This window comes from Taudactylus pleione, unplaced genomic scaffold (assembly GCF_031769625.1).
Source record: "Taudactylus pleione unplaced genomic scaffold, aTauple2 ptg000171l, whole genome shotgun sequence".
Lineage (NCBI taxonomy): Eukaryota > Metazoa > Chordata > Amphibia > Anura > Myobatrachidae > Taudactylus > Taudactylus pleione.
The window spans coordinates 103,411-124,292 of NW_028284573.1; the positions used below are offsets into that span (position 1 = coordinate 103,411).

At 48.3% G+C, this 20,882-nt stretch overlaps 2 protein-coding genes across 3 annotated transcripts in view; one reads left to right on the forward strand and one right to left on the reverse strand.

Moving 5' to 3' along the window:
* Window positions 1-43: 43 nt before the first annotated feature.
* On the forward strand, window positions 44-10,634 carry MRPL17 (mitochondrial ribosomal protein L17). The gene is made up of 3 exons (XM_088475388.1): window positions 44-319; window positions 722-790; window positions 10,237-10,634. The coding sequence occupies exons 1-3, from the start codon at window positions 146-148 to the stop codon at window positions 10,483-10,485; spliced, it is 492 nt and encodes a 163-aa protein (XP_088331514.1). The 5' UTR covers window positions 44-145; the 3' UTR covers window positions 10,486-10,634.
* Window positions 10,635-13,921: 3,287 nt separating this feature from the next.
* Window positions 13,922-20,882, reverse strand: part of SLC25A47 (solute carrier family 25 member 47) — a 92,351-nt gene continuing 85,390 nt past the window's right edge. For both annotated transcript variants that reach the window (XM_088475387.1, XM_088475386.1), the window contains one exon: window positions 13,922-14,333. In XM_088475387.1, the coding sequence (XP_088331513.1) occupies window positions 14,053-14,333 (281 nt within the window). In that variant the 3' untranslated portion in view covers window positions 13,922-14,052. The remainder of the gene's footprint in view (window positions 14,334-20,882) is intronic.

Below are 20,882 nucleotides of genomic sequence, written 5' to 3' on the forward strand. Positions count from 1 at the left end.
CTTCCACAGTGTACGGACGCCGGAAGTATCTTCCACAGTGTACGGAGGCCGGAAGTGTCTTCCACAGTGTACGGAGGCCGGAAGTGTCTTCCATGTTGTACGGGGGCCGGGGGAGGACAGAGATCTGTAACCTTCTGTCATTAGTATGAGGCTGTTCAGGAGCCTACTCATCTCCCATGGCAAAGTGGCCCGGCGTATGGGGCGGGGGCCCCGCTCCAGGCTGGACATGCTGCGGAACCTCCTCACGGCGCTGGTCAGACATGAGCGGATAGAGACCACCTGGGCCCGGGCGGACGAGCTGCATTTCTATGCCAACAAGGTGCCTGGGGAGGGGGAGTGGTAATATGTGTCCTATAATATCCACCTCTGACATGTGTCCTATAATGTCCACCTCTGACATGTGTCCTATAATGTCCACCTCTGACATGTGTCCTATAATGTCCACCTCTGACATGTGTCCTATAATATCCACCTCTGACATGTGTCCTGTGTTACTATTTGGATCTCTGTGCTGCTGCCTGGGAATGGAGAGCCCCCACCCTGGTTCCTCTTATTAGCTGAGCATTTATGTCTGATGTCCACCATGTCGTGTCAGTCTGTGTGGAAAAACGTAGCCCGGTAATGGGGTCTTCTCCCTCTCTGGCTCCTTGTGTGTAGGGTATAGAAGGGATTGGTGCCGTACATTAAACGTCACTCACTATGTTATCGTTTTTTGTTTCAGATCATTGATTATGGGAAATGTGGCGATACGGATGAGAAAGCCATGAAGATGGCTGACTTCTGGCTGACGGTACCTCTGATAGTTTTATTTATATTCTCAATATTGGTTTTCTCTAATCACCTGCAACAAACAAAGGTTTTACCCCATAGGGGCAGATTCAATTAGCCGCAGTGTTAACTGCCTGGGTAATGCTCCGGATTTAACGCCTGGAGCTAGTCAATTACCGGGCAAACCTGCGGCTAACATGCGTTGATTCCTGAATAAGTGCCCGGAATACATGGGTTACCACTCGCGTTAAACCCCTTTTGTGATTCTGGAGCATTTACAGATCAACTGATCCAAGTTTTAATCACTTTTTTTTTTATCTTACATTCCCCAATTTTTATTGCACACTGTATACTACATGGAACATCAAAGCTGACCACAAATCTTTATTGGGCCCGAGGGTTATGTCAGGCCCCACCCCCTCTTTTCCGTTCAGTCCCCCGCTCCGTCACGCCTTCCCTCCTCATTCCCGGCAGCCGTTCCCGGTCTCCTCGATGTGGAATCCTGGGCGCACGCCCCAACAGCTCTCACTGCGAGGAACAGAACTTGTACAATTATCATATAGATAAGGCACTTGTGAGTATACAAAAACTCTCAGGATAGGAATGAGATATTGGGGGGGAAAAAAAAATAAAAAAGTAGTAATTTTGTTGAAACATAACAGGCATTCATTTAATATACAACATGTCTAGGGTTAGGGAAGACAACATGTCATGGCCGCAGACTCAAAACAATTTAGAAATACATTTCCAAAAAATAAAAACATAACTGAAAATTTTTCAAAAATGTTGTATTTATTCCTTGATGTTTTAAGATTGTCCGTACCAAATTTCAAGTTGGGATCTCTGTGGGATCTTATATTTTTAGTCATTTCTGTTTATAGTAATGTGAAAGTTTCTAGATGTCACTCAATTTTCCAGTCAATTATTTAACACGAATGAACATTGCGTACAGGGATCATCCTACGTGTACGAGGTAAGCTGCTCAGTTAGAAGGTATTCCTTCCTTCCAAAATACACATGGGGTAATGGTGAGCTCAGCGCTGCAATGTGTGTATATATAATCCTGACAGCGGCAGGGGTGAAGATCCAGATCGTTAATTAAGGTAAGTATCGCTAACCTAACCCTCCCTTAGGGATGCCTAACCCTAACCTCTCCCCCAAGTGCCTAAACCGAACCCCCCTCTTCCCTGCAGCCTAACCCTATGTCTCTGGGGGGGTGCCTAACCCTAACCTCCCCCCGGGGGTGCCTTATCAGTCCCCCCCCTCCCGTCACCTGGCCTAACCCTCCTGGGGGGGTGCCCTAAAAGCTAACTAACCCCCCCCCCCACCCCCCTTCCCCCTACTGTGGCTGTCCGCGCCCGGCTTACCTTCGTTCGGTATGCCGGGCGTAGGTCTAATGACTCAACGGGATTTCACCGCCTGTCATAAGTACCTTGCCGGGATTAGACAGTCGGGAAGCCGGCGATCGGCATTCCGACCGTCGGCTTCCTGACTGCATCCCGTATGTTGATATGTTACGTAATAGTATTGACCCTGTATAGATGGTGTGTTACTTTAAAATAAATTATGGCAACAGTAGTAAGGATAACAAGCAAAATTCTTTAGGTAAATGAAAACAAGTTTAATAAAGATTGTCTAAAACCATCAAACACAGAATAAATGTAAATTCACATGTGTCACGTATAGCGGGATAAGCCTGATGTGGCGTATCCTCATGGCTTAAATTTGAACACTGCCCCCCCTAGGGGTTGGATTACTGTAGTTCTTGCCACGGTAAACGTGGTTCAACGGATCTACGTAATAGTCTCCTAATCGAGATATGCAGCGTCCCGCTATCTGTTGGTGGAAATTAATTGCAGTCTATATGGTGTTAACGTTGCCTGGGGTGTTTCCAGGGCAGATCAGAGGGGGAGCCAATTGGGCTGGAAACAGGGACTCTGGACTGGGATATACAACAACTAATGCCTGTGTACGTGCCACGTCTTTGCTGCAGACTGTGCCCTGTACTCATGGACCATCAGCTGTGTACTTCTCTGCCTGGGGAGGGTAAGTGACTATCTCCCCCGGGCTCCCCCTCCACTGTTAAGCTACAGATCCACTAGCCGATATTAACGAGTGATTGCACGATTACGACATCGTAATCATGCAATCGCTCATTAATCGTGCATGAAAATGTCAGAAACGACCAGCGATGCGCGCACCAGCTGGTCGTCTTCGATATCAATCATCGCCTGAACATGCACGTCATACTGCCGATTAGTGCAGGAATTGATTTTCTTTGCATTGTATGTGACTTCTGCTAGCGCTGCTACCTGTACTTTCATTTTCTACTGTCAGCCTTTTCACTGTCCCTGATCTTTTTCTGCTAAAGCCCTTTGCGGTGCTGTGATTGCAGGGTGGTCTGACACTATACTAACGCGTATCAGTGAGAGGGGTCACATACTTACCATCATGTCTGAGAGTGACTTTCCTCTCCAGCTTTTGTGTACTACGTGCAAGGTACCTATAGCGGAAGGTGAAGGTAGCGCGGAGGGGCTATGTCGGCAGTGTTATTTATTGGCGCGGCCAAATACTGTCACGGCCCCGGTACAGGAGCCGCCCTGGGCTTGTTTTGCCAAAGCGCTTACAACCCTCGTGGGCCAGTTAGCTCCGCAGCCTGCGTTCTCACAGATGGATTTGTCCCAGCAGTCGGTGGTGTCGTCACCCATGCAGGGTTTCCCGAGACAATTGATGGTACCCCACAGTCTCCCTATTTCCCCTCCCCAGGTCTATCAGGAGCCTGCGTGGGTTAATTCTCTTGACAAGTTCTGTACAGCACTTGTCGGACGTGTTACAAGTGGAGTCTGTGTTGTGGCCGCATAAGTGGTCGGTGGCGTCTCTGTCCGCTCCTTATGAGGATGACGACGTGACGTCTGATGATGGGGAGATTCTGGATCTTTCGGACCAGGAACCTCTCCGTACTAAAGAGTCGGACGCTAGGTCCAAGGTTTATATTCCTGGACTTATTTGGGCAGTCCGCACAGCTTTAGTGATTGAGGATGAAAATCCTCCGGTGTCAAAATCTAAATATGCCTTTTTTAAGGATATTAAGGGTGACGCCACAGTGTTTTCTCTTTCGGGTCAATTGGTGGACCATTTAGAGGAGGCGTGGAAACACCCGGGCAAACGGTATCAGCCTCAGAGGCGCTTGGCGGTGGCTTATACGTTTGCGGATAATTATTTTTCAAAGTGGGAATCCCCTCCACAGGTGGATTCCCATGTGACACGCCTAGTCCGCAGTGCCACATTGGCCATGCCCTCCATGTCTTCCTTGAAGGATGCTACGGACCGTAAGGTAGAGATTTGCCTAAAGTCCGTTTATTCCCTTGCGGGGGGGGGGGCAGCTAGGCCGGCTATGGCTATTTGTTGGGTAGCCAGAGCTATGGAGCGCTGGGCTGATAATTTGGAAGCGTCTTTCGATTCCGACTGTTCGGCTGAACAGACCGATTTGGTAGGCAATCTCTGGGACTCGGCCACTTATATCAATGAGGCGGCCTTGGATATCAGTACCCTGGCGTCTCGGATTTCTTCGGCGGCTGTCGCTGCTCGTCACACCTTATGGTTGCGATTTCGGAAGGCGGACGCTGATTCCAAGAAGGGCTTGGAAGCTTTACCTTTCAATGGAGAAGTCCTCTTTCGTCTGGATCTGGACAAAATCGTAGCCACGCTGGCGGCAGCCAAATCGGCATGTCTTCCGTCTGCTGCGGTTCCTTCCGGTTCAGGTACGTCGTCCTTTCGGCCTTACAGGGCCCAGGGTAGGCCTAAAACACAGTCCTTTCCCAGACAGGCTGGCCCCCAAAAAATCGGCCTGGAGTACCAGACATCCGGCCCCTAAGCCCGATGACAAGCCTGCGGCCTGACGGTCCGGGCCTCCCTTTGGGGGATCCCAAAGTGGGAGGCCGCCTGCTGCAGTTCGCCCAGTGTTGGTCGGTTACCACGACAGACACTTGGGTTCTCGAGGTGGTTTCTAACGGGTACGCCCTCTCCTTTCGGCACAGGCCCCCGTCTCGATTCTTCACCACGGGTTTTCCTTCAGACCGGAGCAAGGCCATAGAACTGCGGAATGTTTTGCACACTATGCTCCAGGCTGGAGTTATAGTGCCTGTTCCATTCTCCCAGAGGGGCCAGGGTTTCTATTTCAATCTGTTTTTGGTGCAGAAACCCAATGGGTCGTATCGTCCGATCCTCAACCTCAAAGCACTCAAGTCTTTGCGGGTGCCGAGATTTCGGATGGAGACCCTACGGTCCATCATTCTGGCGCTGGAACCTGGGGATTACATGGTGTCGTTGGACATACAAGACGCTTACCTGCATGTCCCTATTCTTTTACGCCATCAACAGTTCCTCAGGTTTGCAATCCACAACGACCATTTTCAGTTCCGGGAGGTTACCTTTTGGGCTGGCGACAGCACCACGTGTATTCACCAAGGTGATGGCGGTCATGGCGGCTTCCCTGCGGCTGCAGGGAGTCCGCATGTTACCGTACTTGGATGACCTTCTGTTGGTGGCAGGATCTCCAGAGCTCCTTCTACGCCACTTTGACCTGACCATTGCGGTACTGCAACGGCACGGCTGGTTGATAAACTGGCAGAAGTCCACCCTGATCCCGTCTCAGAGGATTCTGCACCTCGGAGCCTTATTGGACTCCGGACAGCAAAGGATTTTTGTGACGGGGAAAAGATCTCTGCCTTGCAGTTGAGGGTGCGCAGTTGTCTGCAGAATCGCCGTGAGTCTCTGCACTCGGCGATGAGGTTACTGGGCTCCATGGTGTCGGTATTCGACATGGTGGAATATGCCCAGTTTCACTCCAGACCTCTGCAGCAATTGATCCTGTCCAAATGGAATGGACTGCCTCAGAGTCTAAAATCCCAGACGATGGTGCTCACTCCGGAGGTTCGCCTGTCCCTAGCCTGGTGGTTGCAGACGACCCATCTCAACAGGGGTCGTCCGTTCGGGGTGGCGAATTGGGTCCTGTTGACAACGGACGCCAGTCTGCGAGGCTGGGGAGCAGTCACGGGTCCACACTTGTTCCAGGGCAGGTGGACTCGGGCGGAAACAGAGCTTCCAATAAACATCTTGGAGCTCCGAGCGGTATTCAATGCTCTCCAGCAGGCACATCGAGTTCTCCAAGGTCACCCAGTGCAGGTCCAGTCGGACAACGCTACGGCCTACATAAATCGGCAAGGAGGAACCCGAAGTCGGGCGGTTCTCGTAGAGGTGTCCCGAATCCTAGTTTGGGTGGAGCGCAATCTCCCGGCCATATCAGCAGTCTTCATCCCGGGAGTCCTAAACTGGGAGGCGGACTTTCTCAGTCGCCAGGACGTTCATCCGGGGGAATGGTCTCTGCACCAGGACGTCTTTCAACTTCTGGTGGACAGGTGGGGTCTTCCAGAGATCGACCTCTTGGCGTCACGGCACAAACAGCAAGTTGCCGGTGTACGGGTTTCGCACAAGAGACGAAAAGGCGTCTCTGGTGGATGCTCTGTCCGTCCGGTGGACGTTCCGGTTTGCTTATGTTTCCTCCGTTTTCCCTTCTTCCACGGGTAATCCAGAAATTCAAACAGAAAGGAGGGACGCTCCTGTTGATAGCTCCCGCGTGGCCCTGGAGGCACTGGTTCTCAGACCTCCAGGGACTGTTCGTGGACATTCCTCTGCGGTTGCCGTTACGTCCGGACCTCCTGTCACAGGGTCCTTGTCTTCACCTGGACCTGAATCGGCTGTCTTTGACGGCGTGGCTGTTGAGACGGCCATGTTAAGGTCCAGGGGGTTTTCCAGGTCTGTAGTGCAAACAGTGCTAAGGGCTCGGAAACCATCCTCTGCAAGGATATACCATCGTGTGTGGCATACGTTCTTCCAGTGGTGTCGGCCGAGAGGTTATGCTCCTCGGGAGTTCCGTCTGTCTAGAGTATTAGCTTTCCTACAGGCGGGACTGGACCATGGGTTTCGCCTTGCGTCTCTGAAGGTGCAGGTGTCTGCCCTGTCCGTCTGGTTCCATCATAGGATTGCTGCAATCTCTGATGTGCGCACCTTTATGCAAGGTGTTCTCAGAATTCAGCCACCTTTTGTTCCACCGGTGGCGCCTTGGGATTTAGCTGTGGTCCTGAGGGCTCTCCAGGGACCGCCTTTTGAACCACTGGGCTCAGTGCACCTCAAATGGCTGACAGCTAAAACTATTTTCCTTCTGGCCATAGCTTCGGCCAGACGTGTTTCTGACTTAGGGGCTCTCTCCTGTAGACCCCCTTTTCTGATTTTTCATAGGAACAGGGCGGTGCTGCGCACTCGTCCTGGTTTCCTTCCTAAAGTTGTTTCCAGTTTTCACATCAACGAGGAAATCGTTGTGCCGGCTTTTAACTCACCTGATCTTTCAGTGGGTGAGGCCACTTTGGATGTTGTGCGGGCCTTAAGGATTTATGTTGACCGCACTTCTTCGTTTAGGAAGTCGGACGCCTTGTTTGTCCTCTATGGCTTCCGTAAAAAGGGGTTGGCCTGCTTCAAAGCAGACTTTGGCAGGCTGGATTCGTATGGCCATTTCAGAAGCTTATCTTCATGAAGGCCTTCCGGTTCCTTCCTCTGTGAGGGCTCATTCCACTAGGTCTGTGGGTAATTCGTGGGCTGCTCGACGTGGTGCCTCTGCAGTCCAGATCTGCAAGGCTGCCACATGGTCCTCGGTCCATACCTTTGTGAGGTATTACGCGTTTGACACCTTTGCCTCTCAGGATGCTTCCTTTGGGCGGCGGATTCTCCTTTCAGCACAGGAGCTTCCCCACCCTTAAAGGATACTGCTTTGGGACATCCCCAAGGTATCCTGTGGATACCCTATGGACCCTGATGTAGAAAATAGGAGATATGGTAAGAACTTACCTTTTGTTATCTCTATTTGTACGAAGTCCATAGGGTTCCACAGGACTCCCGGCCTGTCGCACCTGTGCTGCAGATGGGCTTTGCTCTGGTCACCGGTTTTTCCGTCTCCCTCTGGTGAGAATGTGATTCTTGTGTGTGTCCAGATCTTTTTTTTTTCTCTCTCTTCCTTCTCCTCCTCCGGCCTATGGCTTGGTACTTAACTGAGATGCCTTGGCTCGGGGGCGGGGTATAGGAGGGGGACCCTAGTGCATCCTGGGAGGCTGAAAACTTAACTCTATGGTGCCCGATGCCTGACGTCATCACCTATACCCCAAGGTATCCTGTGGAACCCTATGGACTTCGTATAAATAGAGATAACAAAGGTACGTTCTTACCATATCTCCTATTATTTAATATAAAATATAGAATATTGAATAAAAACGGTCTGTTATCAATGGATATCTATATATAAAACACACAAATAAGACCATATATTGTATGGAGAGTGACCAAAAAAAATTGGTTTGCACTGTGCCTGTAAATGAGTTACATAATGGTGAGAAACACATATCTGGGGTACCTCATATTGCGGAGACCATGTGACCGGCGCGGCTGTGCACTGGGCTGCTGTATTCTGCACCAGCAGTCTGCGGGTGTGTGACTGTGCCCCCTCCCTGTGACAGCGGCTATCGGAGACTCTCCAGCAACAGGGGATTACACCATTCCGGCACGCGGCAGCATTTACCACCAGAGCGGCTGATCACCGGCACTGATATTCCCTGGCAATTGTAGGCTGCACATCCTCTCTCTGCACGGCGGTACTCACCATCGGACCATCGGAGTGGCATTCCGGACACTGCCCTTCGGTTCCAGTCTGATATATTTGAATTATATCTAACAGGTCAGCCCGCATTTTACACAGTGTACTGGTGATTTCAGCCCATAAACTGAGGCTAATCTAAGTGCTTTGAATTACTGATTGTGTTCAATTGACACTGTTTCTATATCAACCATTCAGGACTCATTCATCACCTCAACAACATTGCATACTAATGCTAGGTTGATTATCACATGTACAGTGGAGAACGATTGAGACATTTACATTTTTCATCTTCAATTCCTAATTTTTCCATTTTGTGTTTTTATAAAGTACTACAATTAGGCCTTTTTCTTTTTCTGGATTTTCAATAGGATATGAGGTACCTCAGATATGTTTCTCACCATTATGTTACTCATTTACAGGCACAGTGTAAATCAATTTTTTTTGGTCACTCTCCATACAATATATGGTCTTATTTGTGTGTTTTATGTATAGATATCCATTGATAACAGACCGTTTTTATTCAAGATACTATATTTTATATTAAATATTATTCATTGGTTATTCCATTGCGCTTTCCCACAATATTGTTTGTTTTCTCCATTTAAGGGGTCAGCCACCCTTTAGAAAGCTGCATAGGAACAACATTCTTCTCCTACATAACCACAGCGCCCATTTGTGTTGTGTTTGTGTTCCACTTTAGAGACTCGCCTGCCTCTAGGTGTGGCTGAATCCCTCCTCCTCCTCCCCGCGGTCTGTGTCCTCCGGTGTACGGCAGCAGTCTTTAGGCTCCGGTGTCTGGATTCTCCTGTCATTCCTGGTCACGTGATCGGGCCAGAGTTAGATCAGCTCTGCGGTGGTCAGTGATGGGAGTAAACTGTAGCCGGCAATGTAGATGGAAGTGTAGTGTCTTCAACGCGTTTCAACCCGTTAGGGTCATCCTCTGGGAGAATTGGTCATATCAATTATAAAAAATCGCCGACCACTTTTTCGGGCTCGTTACTTTCTTGATCTTGGCAGCGTTTCTCTTTCATAAATTGGTTTCATTCATTGTCATACTTTGGAGACGGCAGCATATAAAGGTGCATTATTTTAATTATTTTGACAAATGTTCAAGCAGAAAGATCCAGGGGCCTGGCTTTGGTAGGGACTTGGCCTTGCATGCATTGACAATACAGTGATTTGGGAAATGGCTGTATACACGGGAGGTACCCATACCTCAGCGCGTGGCTGTATATACTCGGGAGGTACCCATACCTCAGCGCGTGGCTGTATATACTCGGGAGGTACCCATACCTCAGCGCGTGGCTGTATACACGGGAGGTACCCATACCTCAGCGCGTGGCTGTATACACGGGAGGTACCCATACCTCAGCGCGTGGCTGTATACACGGGAGGTACCCATACCTCAGCGCGTGGCTGTATACACGGGAGGTACCCATACCTCAGCGCGTGGCTGTATACACGGGAGGTACCCATACCTCAGCGCGTGGCTGTATACACGGGAGGTACCCATACCTCAGCGCGTGGCTGTATACACGGGAGGTACCCATGCACCAGCGCGTGGCTGTATACACGGGAGGTACCCATGCCCCAACACCAGCACGTGGCTGTATACACGGGAGGTGAAACTGCGCCTTGTGTGCGGTTCTCCCTCCATTGCTGCCCTCTGTCCCATGAAGGGGTGAATCTTGGTTTCTTTTCCCTTTTAAATTACTAAAAATCACTTGTGTAAATGTTCGTGTCAATGGTTTTCTCTGTTCTTCCAGGAGAAGGATCTCATTCACAAGCTTTTCAAGACTCTGGTTCCGCGCTTCAGTTCAGATAATGGCAACTACGTAAATAGGTTCCAGATACCAACCCGAGAGAACCTGGACCGTGCCAAGATGGCTGTTATAGAATACAAAGGAAACCCTCTCCCACCGCTACCGGTTCGTAAGAGGGACAATGACAAGACTCTTATAAACCAGCTTCTATTGGGTTATCGGCTAGAACATGCTGTGCAGACACCAGTATAGCCTTCGGGTAACGTCCTTCTACTTGTCCCCTGGAGGCCTGGAGCCATCTCCTGATTATACTATGCACCCTGTGGTCATCCCTCTGCTGCTGCTGACGGTCAGGGGTGGACATGTTTATTTCCTCATCAATAAAACTGTTTTGTCTAAGCTTCATTCCCCAAGATTGCTGGCAGTCGCCCGTCAGGCTGTAGTGGGTTTGTGTAGCGATAACTCTTAATGGTCTGAAACGAGCACAAGAACGGAGCAAGTGTCGGGTGATTTTATTTTCTGTATGTTGTATTTGGTGTTTATTCTTATACACAGTTGCAGTTTTGTTTTTTTGTTTTTTTATCGGATATATTTTTCAAAATACAGTTTGCCCCCTCCAACGCAAATGATAACATTACAGGACGTCCAGTATTGCTGTGTCTACAGTAGCTCAACCCTGTAACCGGACCCTCCAGCTTGAAAACCAAACTTGATGTCTCCTACAAAAGAACATGGGGGGGAGCTCCTAGTGCCTGAAGCAATAGCGTACAGCTTTAGGTCATTGTTTCTAGACACGGAACTTTGAAAAACTTGGTCTGATTGCTTATCTGAAGAAACACGTGATCACAACACAGATCCGTCCACACCTCTCCTATACCCATATCCTAAAAGAGGCAAATTCCATGGGTGTCTTAGGAAAAATTCTCAATGTCGACATGGACTTTAGGTCGACAAGCAATATGTCATCATTTTTGTAAGGTTGACAGCTTTTTCTTTCTTTCTTACATGTTTTCATTTTTTAATGTCGACACGTCGCTTGTTGACTGAAAGTCCATGTTGACATTCAGAACCTGCCGCCACTCTCTTGTTGATATTCGGATTACAATCCCTCCAGTGTAATACTGCTAAAAACACCTCTCATTGCCAAATCACAGGCTTGATTAAAATGTGCTCACAGGGTCACATGATAAAGCAGCTAATCTGATTGATGCTCCCAGTATCAACAACCCTCTCTGCTATACCACAATCCACACATGGGAAACAGAAACATGGCATGCCACCCAACGCGTTTCGTTTGCAAGTGCAGTATTGCACTAGTGGAATTTGCCTTTTTAGGATGTGGATATTGATGAGGTCTGGACGGCTGTGCGGTGTGATCACGTTTCAGACAAGCAAACATATCAAGTTTTTCAAAGTTCTGTGTATAGAAACATTTACCTAAAACCGGACGCTATTGATTCGGGCACTATGAGCTCCCTGTTTTATATCTTTATTGAAGTTTCCAAAGCAAAACCTTTTTATCTATCATATTCGGCTTTTATAGTGTAACAGATTTGTTTTGTATTGTTAACGCCAAATGTGAGCTAATCTGTGTTCTCAAAATGTAATGGTGCCATGCAGTGGCTTGGGATATTGGCTATGGCGTGAGTAGAAGAGAGCAGATTGGGGTGGGCAGGGAAACATGCAGAACACCCCCGTCGCCACAGGGCATCTTACCTCTTGCCCAATATTGCCCCACATATTTGAATTAGTTGGTATAAGTAGGAGTTTTATAGTAAGAAATGGACTGAACGTCTATCCAGACTACAATAGCATAGCGCCGCTAGTGGTCATATCTGTAAGCTGGGTACACACTTATCAATGCGTGTACCCAGAACTGCGGCTGCTACACATTACACAATCTGGTGCCCGCCATGTCAGGCATCGGCTCCATTCACCTGTCTGGCGTTGGCCCCTACATGCAGGCTGACGGAGAACGATCCAGATGGACGACCTGCGAGAGCGTGCATGGTCTTCCACAGTGGGTACACATTTCCCGATGTGGACGATATGTCGGGCCTATCTGCCGGATGGGGCGACATATCATCTAATTTGTACCCACCTTAATATATTGTGCTTAACACTCGCTTGGCTTTTCCAATAAACTGTGTCCAGTAGTTGCTGCCAGCTTCAGCAAGGACACGTGTTGATGGCACTAATGACTGTAAATACACTCAGGCAGGGCCATAAAGAGCGGTTTGTGACCAGGCCGAGGGGGTGGGGGAAACATTGTTGCTGCCCAAGTGGCAACCTTCTCTGGCTCGTGGGGTGCCTGAAATGGCATCCTGGGGCGGAACTTGGCACCCATGTACCTGGCTGCTCCTAACCCGGCCCCCCCTCTTCCTGACGTCACATGATCTGGGGCAGGTGGTGGTGTCCAGTGCAGGGTGTGGAGGTGCTGCCCCTTGCTCCTGCATTCAGACGCTTGTTTTACAATGGTGTTACCTGTAACATTGAGAAAATATAGAATATTGATTTCTGTATAGACCCAATCACTGTCCTCAGGGCTCCCCAACAGTTCAGGTGTTAGAGATATCCATGGTTGAGCACAGGTTATTTAATTAGTACCTCAGTCACTTTGATTTAATCACCTGTGCTCAACCATGGATATCACTAAAACGTGAACTGTTGGGGAGCCTTGAGGACTGCGTTTGGGAACCTCTGGTATAGCCTATGTGGTGTATATATACACTGGCCACACAAGATATTTCATGGACTGGGATTAATGATGATTGCACTTATAGTTCATCAAGTATCCTGCAAATTTCCAGTGTGTACTGACAGTCTATTGTCTATCTGGGATATTTAATTTACCAGCTGTTCATGCTGCAGCGACTGACGGTGAGACTGAACGTAGCGTAGAGCCTACATAAGCGCATCTGTGTATCTGCCTCGCAATCATAGCATGACTTGTATGTATATGTTATAATAGGTGTTTATTGTCTATAGTGCAGAAATCTATCACGTGGGTCCTTCAAACCCAAATTCCAACTCTAGCCTGAGATCAACTGCACCCGCCGGGAATGTGTACGCGGCACCGCAGTAAATAAGGGGGCAACTCCGATACTATACACCCAGGCTAACATACATTCACCAACACACATGATAAAATAAAGAATACAAATGCAAGAAAAGGATGTGATCTCACCGTGAATAGGTCGGGCTACACTGTCGCAACAGCCGCATCAGTGTATGCATCTCTACAGATGGTAATAGCAGTATATCTTTGCATACAGCACGTTCACTCAGACGTATAAATCCGTCCCAGATCACTCTCGCTAGTAAAAATCAACCTTGTTTATGATCTCTGAACGATCTTGAGACCAGGGAATTGCGTAATACGTATTTAAAAAGGATCACGTCAGCCTTTGAAAAGTAATAAATTAAATTCCCCCAGCCAGCTCGCGGTTACGGTAAGTAGCCAGCTGCCAGAATGGCGCAATTTGACACATTTACACCCGGACTACCCCCCCTTTGGTGCCGCCAGCGAGCGTCAGTGCTCGGAGGAAATGGGCTGGGCATGTACTTGGTTTCATAGCCGGCTGCTGGTCTCCTAACGTTTATAAAGGTCAAATATGGACAAAATTTTCCCCGACCACGATGTGCCCAAACCCATTTTACTATTTTTTTAAATAAAGCTCTACCAAAATCAGCGTAAGCTCCACCTTTTATAAGGACCATGAATCTTGGCATTATGGGGAGTTAGGAGGTATGTAATTGGCAAAAGCATTCCTCTATATATATAGATTTCCCTGAGAATCGTTCTTGCATGAAGAATCGTCATATGGAGAAAGGTTTGATCTGTTTCAGTATGGTCTCGTAGGTGAAGAACACCACCATGTTGACAGGGAAGGCTCTGAGGCAGTTCAATGTGAGTCCTTTAAAGAGCACGGTGGCCCCTTCCTTCTGTACACTGTCCGTGACGCAGTGAATGACCCCTCTGTACCTCCGCTGTGTGACTCCATCCACCTGCAGACGAGCTTTAATCACATCCATTGGTGTGGCTATGCCCCAAGCCACCACCCCTGCGAGACCACCGGCCAGCAGGATGCCCATTAGTTCTGTAAGACAAAGCAGAGGACGTTGTTACTGAAGAGTATTTGTCTCTTCTACGCTGTGGAAGTTGCCACTTTGGAGACTGAACCAATCTCTGTCGGATTGTAAATTCTCAATTCACTAGTAACCAATGATGTCGCAGGAGGATAACGGAGCCTGATCAAGACTTCATGGGGTTCTAGGCAAGGTGCTGGACAGAAAATAAAACACCTGACATACAAACAAGATAGAGTAATCTGGTTCCCTCTGTGCCAGCTGGACCCTACGTGTGATCTTAGGATGATAGTGGATAATTTGCCTCTAGGGCACAGGGTCTAAATTCATTAGTGATATCACAGAGAAAATAACCCGATGAGCACCTGTCTTGCTCTTATGACGAGAAAATGTAATTTAGCCGCGCCCCCTCCTCATGGTCCCCCGATTGGCAGCAGTTAACCACTTTCACCCGCCAACATGACCCCTCCCACCAGGTACGCAGTGCTCTGCTCCTGGGCTTGCCATTCACACACCCTCCAACATGACCCCTCCCACCAGGTACACAGTGCTCTGCTCCTGGGCTTGCCACTCACACACCCTCCAACATGACCCCTCCCACCAGGTACACAGTGCTCTGCTCCTGGGCTTGCCACTCACACACCCTCCAACATGACCCCTCCCACCAGGTACACAGTGCTCTGCTCCTGGGTTTGCCACTCACACACCCTCCCGCCAGGTACACAGTGCTCTGCTCCTGGGCTTGCCAGTTCATCTCTGATTGTTGTCACACGTGTTCATACATACACATATATATATATATATACATATATATATATAGATATAGATATATATATATATAGTTTTTTTTTGAGAGAGTGAGTGTGTTTTGCACACATGCATTATGTATATTCGTTCAGGGTGCTTGGTCATATATTATGTATAGCCAAAAAGAAGGAACCAGAACAGAACTGGTAAACCAGCACACCAATCTCATATGCAAAAAAAAGGTTTTATGACTTAATTTCAAAAATATATCAGTTCACAAAAAGTGCTAAACAGTGCATATCAGAAAAAGAGTACTTATCAGTGACCGGGCAGTGTGAACCGACATAGCAGTATCAAGATAATTGGCACGACAGCTGTTTCGGTGCCCTCCGGCACCTTCCTCCTGGGGCATATGTATATATATATATAAAATCATATATCCCGACTTGTTTTATCCTGGCTTGCTCAGGTTTCCAGTTGCTTCAAGTGAATAGAGATCCCAGCTGGTACATTCTGGGAGCTGCTACTGGGAAAAGGACGGACAATGGAGGACAGCTTGTAGTTTTCCACTCATTGCTATTCAGCATTTCATGAGGATACGTTTACACTGCGAATGTCCCCTGCATTCTTGAAAACAACATTAGCGTAGAGTTACCCAGCATGCAAAGCAAACCAAGATACAATTTTTGTGTATAAGCATACACTGCTCCCCCCCATACTGTCACACTGATGTTATGTGGCCGGGCTATTAGGTATAAGCATACACTGCTCCCCCCCATACTGTCACACTGATTTTATGTGGCCGTGGTATTAGGTATAATCATACACCGCTCCCTCCCATACTGTCACACTGATTTATGTGGCCGGGCTATTAGGTATAATCATACACCGCTCCCTCCCATACTGTCACACTAATTTATGTGGCCGGGCTATTAGGTATAAGCATACACCGCTCCCTCCCATACTGTCACACTGATGTTATGTGGCTTGGCTATTAGGTATAAGCATACACCGCTCCCTCCCATACTGTCACACTGATTTTATGTGGCCGGGCTATTAGGTATAAGCATACACCGCTCCCTCCCATACTGTCACACTGATTTTATGTGGCCGGGCTATTAGGTATAAGCATACACCGCTCCCTCCCATACTGTCACACTGATTTTATGTGGCCGTGCTATTAGGTATAAGCATACACAGCTCCCTCCCATACTGTCACACTGATTTTATGTGCTCGGGCTATTGGGTATAATCATACACCGCTCCCTCCCCCATACTGTCACACTGATTTATGTGGCCGGGCTATTAGGTATAACCATACACCGCTCCCTCCCATACTGTCACACTGATTTATGTGGCCGGGCTAATAGGTATAATCATACACCGCTCCCTCCCATACTGTCACACTGATTTATGTAGCCGGGCTATTAGGTATAAGCATACACTGCTCCCCCCCATACTGTCACACTGATGTTATGTGGCCGGGCTATTAGGTATAAGCATACACCGCTCCCTCCCATACTGTCACACTGATTTATGTGGCCGGGCTATTAGGTATAACCATACACCGTTCCCTCCCATACTGTCACAATGATGTTATGTGGCTGGGCTATTAGGTATAACCATACACCGCTCCCTCCCATACTGTCACACTGATGTTATGTGGCCGGGCTATTAGGTATAATCATACACCGCTCCCTCCCATACTGTCACACTGATTTTATGTGGCCGGGTTATTAGGTATAACCATACACCGCTCCCTCCCATACTGTCACACTGATTTTATGTGGCCGGGCTATTAGGTATAAGCATACACCACTCCCTCCCATACTGTCACACTGATTTATGTGGCCGGGCTATTAGGTATAATCATACACCGCACCCTGCCATACTGTCACACTGATTTATGTGGCCGGGCTATTAGGTATAAGCATACACCGCTCCCTCCCATACTGTCACACTGATTTATGTGGCCGGGCTATTAGGTATAAGCATACACCGCTCCCTCCCATACTGTCACACTGATTTTATGTGGCCGTGCTATTAGGTATAAGCATACACAGCTCCCTCCCATACAGTCACACTGATTTTATGTGCTCGGGCTATTAGGTATAATCATACACCGCTCCCTACCCCATACTGTCACACTGATTTATGTGGCCGGGCTATTAGGTATAACCATACACCGCTCCCTCCCATACTGTCACACTGATTTATGTGGCCGGGCTAATAGGTATAATCATACACCGCTCCCTCCCATACTGTCACACTGATTTTATGTGGCCGTGCTATTAGGTATAAGCATACACTGCTCCCCCCCATACTGTCACACTGATGTTATGTGGCCGGGCTATTAGGTATAAGCATACACCGCTCCCTCCCATACTGTCACACTGATTTTATGTGGCCGGGCTATTAGGTATAAGCATACACCGCTCCCTCCCATACTGTCACACTGATTTTATGTGCTCGGGCTATTAGGTATAAGCATACACCGCTCCCTCCCATACTGTCACACTGATTTTATGTGGCCGGGCTATTAGGTATAAGCATACACCGCTCCCTCCCATACTGTCACACTGATGTTATGTGGCCGGGCTATTAGGTATAATCATACACCGCTCCCTCCCATACTGTCACACTGATTTTATGTGGCCGGGCTATTAGGTATAAGCATACACCGCTCCCTCCCATACTGTCACACTGATTTATGTGGCCGGGCTAATAGGTATAATCATACACCGCTCCCTCCCATACTGTCACACTGATATTATGTGGCCGGGCTATTAGGTATAAGCATACACCGCTCCCTCCCATACTGTCACACTGATTTTATGTGGCCGGGCTATTAGGTATAATCATACACCGCTCCCTCCCATACTGTCACACTGATTTATGTGGTCGGGCTATTAGGTATAAGCATACACCGCTCCCTCCCATACTGTCACACTGATGTTATGTGGCCGGGCTATTAGGTATAAGCATACACCGCTCCCTCCCATACTGTCACACTGATTTTATGTGGCCGGGCTATTAGGTATAATCATACACCGCTCCCTCCCATAATGTCACACTGATTTTATGTGGCTGGGCTATTAGGTGTAATCATACACCGCTCCCTCCCATACTGTCACACTGATTTATGTGACCGGGCTATTAGGTGTAATCATACACCGCTCCCTCCCATACTGTCACACTGATTTATGTGGCCGGGCTATTAGGTATAACCATACACTGCTCCCTCCCATACTGTCACACTGATTTATGTGGCCGGGCTATTAGGTATAAGCATACACCGCTCCCTCCCATACTGTCACACTGATGTTATGTGTCCGGGCTATTAGGTATAAGCATACACCGCTCCCTCCCATACTGTCACACTGATGTTATGTGTCCGGGCTATTAGGTATAAGCATACACCGCTCCCTCCCATACTGTCACACTGATTTATGTGGCCGGGCTATTAGGTATAATCATACACCGCTCCCTCCCATACTGTCACACTGATGTTATGTGGCCGGGCTATTAGGTATAAGCATACACCGCTCCCTCCCATACTGTCACACTGATTTATGTGGCCGGGCTATTAGGTATAAGCATACACCGCTCCCTCCCATACTGTCACACTGATTTATGTGGCCGGGCTATTAGGTATAAGCATACACCGCTCTCTCCCATACTGTCACACTGATGTTATGTCGCCGGGCTATTAGGTATAAGCATACACCGCTCCCTCCCATACTGTCACACTGATGTTATGTGGCCGGGCTATTTGGTATAATCATACACCGCTCCCTCCCATACTGTCACACTGATGTTATGTGGCCGGGCTATTAGGTATAACCATACACCGCTCCCTCCCATACTGTCACACTGATTTATGTAGCCGGGCTATTAGGTATAAGCATACACCGCTCCCTCCCATACTGTCACACTGATATTATGTGGCTGGGCTATTAGGTATAAGCATACACCGCTCCCTCCCATACTGTCACACTGATATTATGTGGCCGGGCTATTAGGTATAAGCATACACCGCTCCCTCCCATACTGTCACACTGATTGTATGTGGCCGGGCTATTAGGTATAAGCATACACCGCTCCCTCCCATACTGTCACACTGATGTTATGTGGCTGGGCTATTAGGTATAAGCATTCACCGCTCCCTCCCATACTGTCACACTGATTTATGTGGCCGGGCTATTAGGTATAAGCATACACCGCTGCCTCCCATACTGTCACACTGATTTATGTTGCCGGGCTATTAGGTATAAGCATACACCGCTCCCTCCCATACTGTCACACTGATTTTATGTGGCCGGGCTATTAGGTATAAGCATACACCGCTCCCTCCCATACTGTCACACTGATGTTATGTGGCCGGGCTATTAGGTATAAGCATACACCGCTCCCTCCCATACTGTCACACTGATGTTATGTGGCCGGGCTATTAGGTATAAGCATACACCGCACCCTCCCATACTGTCACACTGATTTTATGTGGCCGGGCTATTAGGTATAATCATACACCGCTCCCTCCCATAATGTCACACTGATTTTATGTGGCCGGGCTATTAGGTATAACCATACACTGCTCCCTCATATACTGTCACACTGATTTATGTGGCCGGGCTATTAGGTATAAGCATACACCGCTCTCTCCCATACTGTCGCACTGATTTTATTTGGCCGGGCTATTAGGTATAATCATACACCGCTCCCTCCCATACTGTCACACTGATGTTATGTGGCCGGGCTATTAGATATAAGCATACACCGCTCCCTCCCATACTGTCAGACTGATTTATGTGGCCGGGCTATTAGGTATAAGCATACACCGCTTCCTCCCATACTGTCACACTGATTTATGTGGCCGGGCTATTAGGTAGAAGCATACACCGCTCCCTCCCATAATATCACACTGATTTATGTGGCCGGGCTATTAGGTATAAGCATACACCGCTCCCTCCCATACTACCACACTGATTTATGTGGCCGGGCTATTAGGTATAAGCATACACCGCTCCCTCCCATACTGTCACACTGATTTATGTAGCCGGGCTATTAGGTATAAGCATACACCGCTCCCTCCCATACTGTCACACTGATTTTATGTGGCCGGGCTATTAGGTATAAGCATACACCGCTCCCTCCCATACTGTCACACTGATTTTATGTGGCCGTGCTATTAGGTATAAGCATACACAGCTCCCTCCCATACTGTCACACTGATTTTATGTGCTCGGGCTATTAGGTATAACCATACACCGCTCCCTCCCATACTGTCACACTGATTTATGTGGCCGGGCTAATAGGTATAATCATGCACCGCTCCCTCCCATACTGTCACACTGATTTATGTAGCCGGGCTATTAGGTATAATCATACACTGCTCCCCCCCATACTGTCACACTGATGTTATGTGGCCGGGCTATTAGGTATAAGCATACACCGCTCCCTCCCATACTGTCACACTGATTTATGTGGCCGGGCTATTAGGTATAATCATACACCGCTCCCTCCCATACTGTCACACTGATTTTATGTGGCCGGGCTATTAGGTATAATCATACACCGCTCCCTCCCATACTGACACTGATTTTATGTGGCTGGGCTATTCGGTATAAGCATATACCGCTCCCTCCCATACTGTCACACTGATTTTATGTGGCCGGGCTATTAGGTATAAGCATACACCGCTCCCTCCCATACTGTCACACTGATTTTATGTGGCCGGGCTATTAGGTGTAATCATACACCGCTCCCTCCCATAATGTCACACTGATTTTATGTGGCCGGGCTATTAGGTATAA

Bases quoted from the DNA above. Each gene is read 5' to 3' on its own strand.
- MRPL17 (XM_088475388.1), top strand. From the start codon at position 146: ATGAGGCTGTTCAGGAGCCTACTCATCTCCCATGGCAAAGTGGCCCGG. The intron at 320-721 runs GTGCCTGGGGAG...TTTTTGTTTCAG, and splicing joins TGCATTTCTATGCCAACAAG to ATCATTGATTATGGGAAATG. The intron at 791-10,236 runs GTACCTCTGATA...CTGTTCTTCCAG, and splicing joins TGGCTGACTTCTGGCTGACG to GAGAAGGATCTCATTCACAA.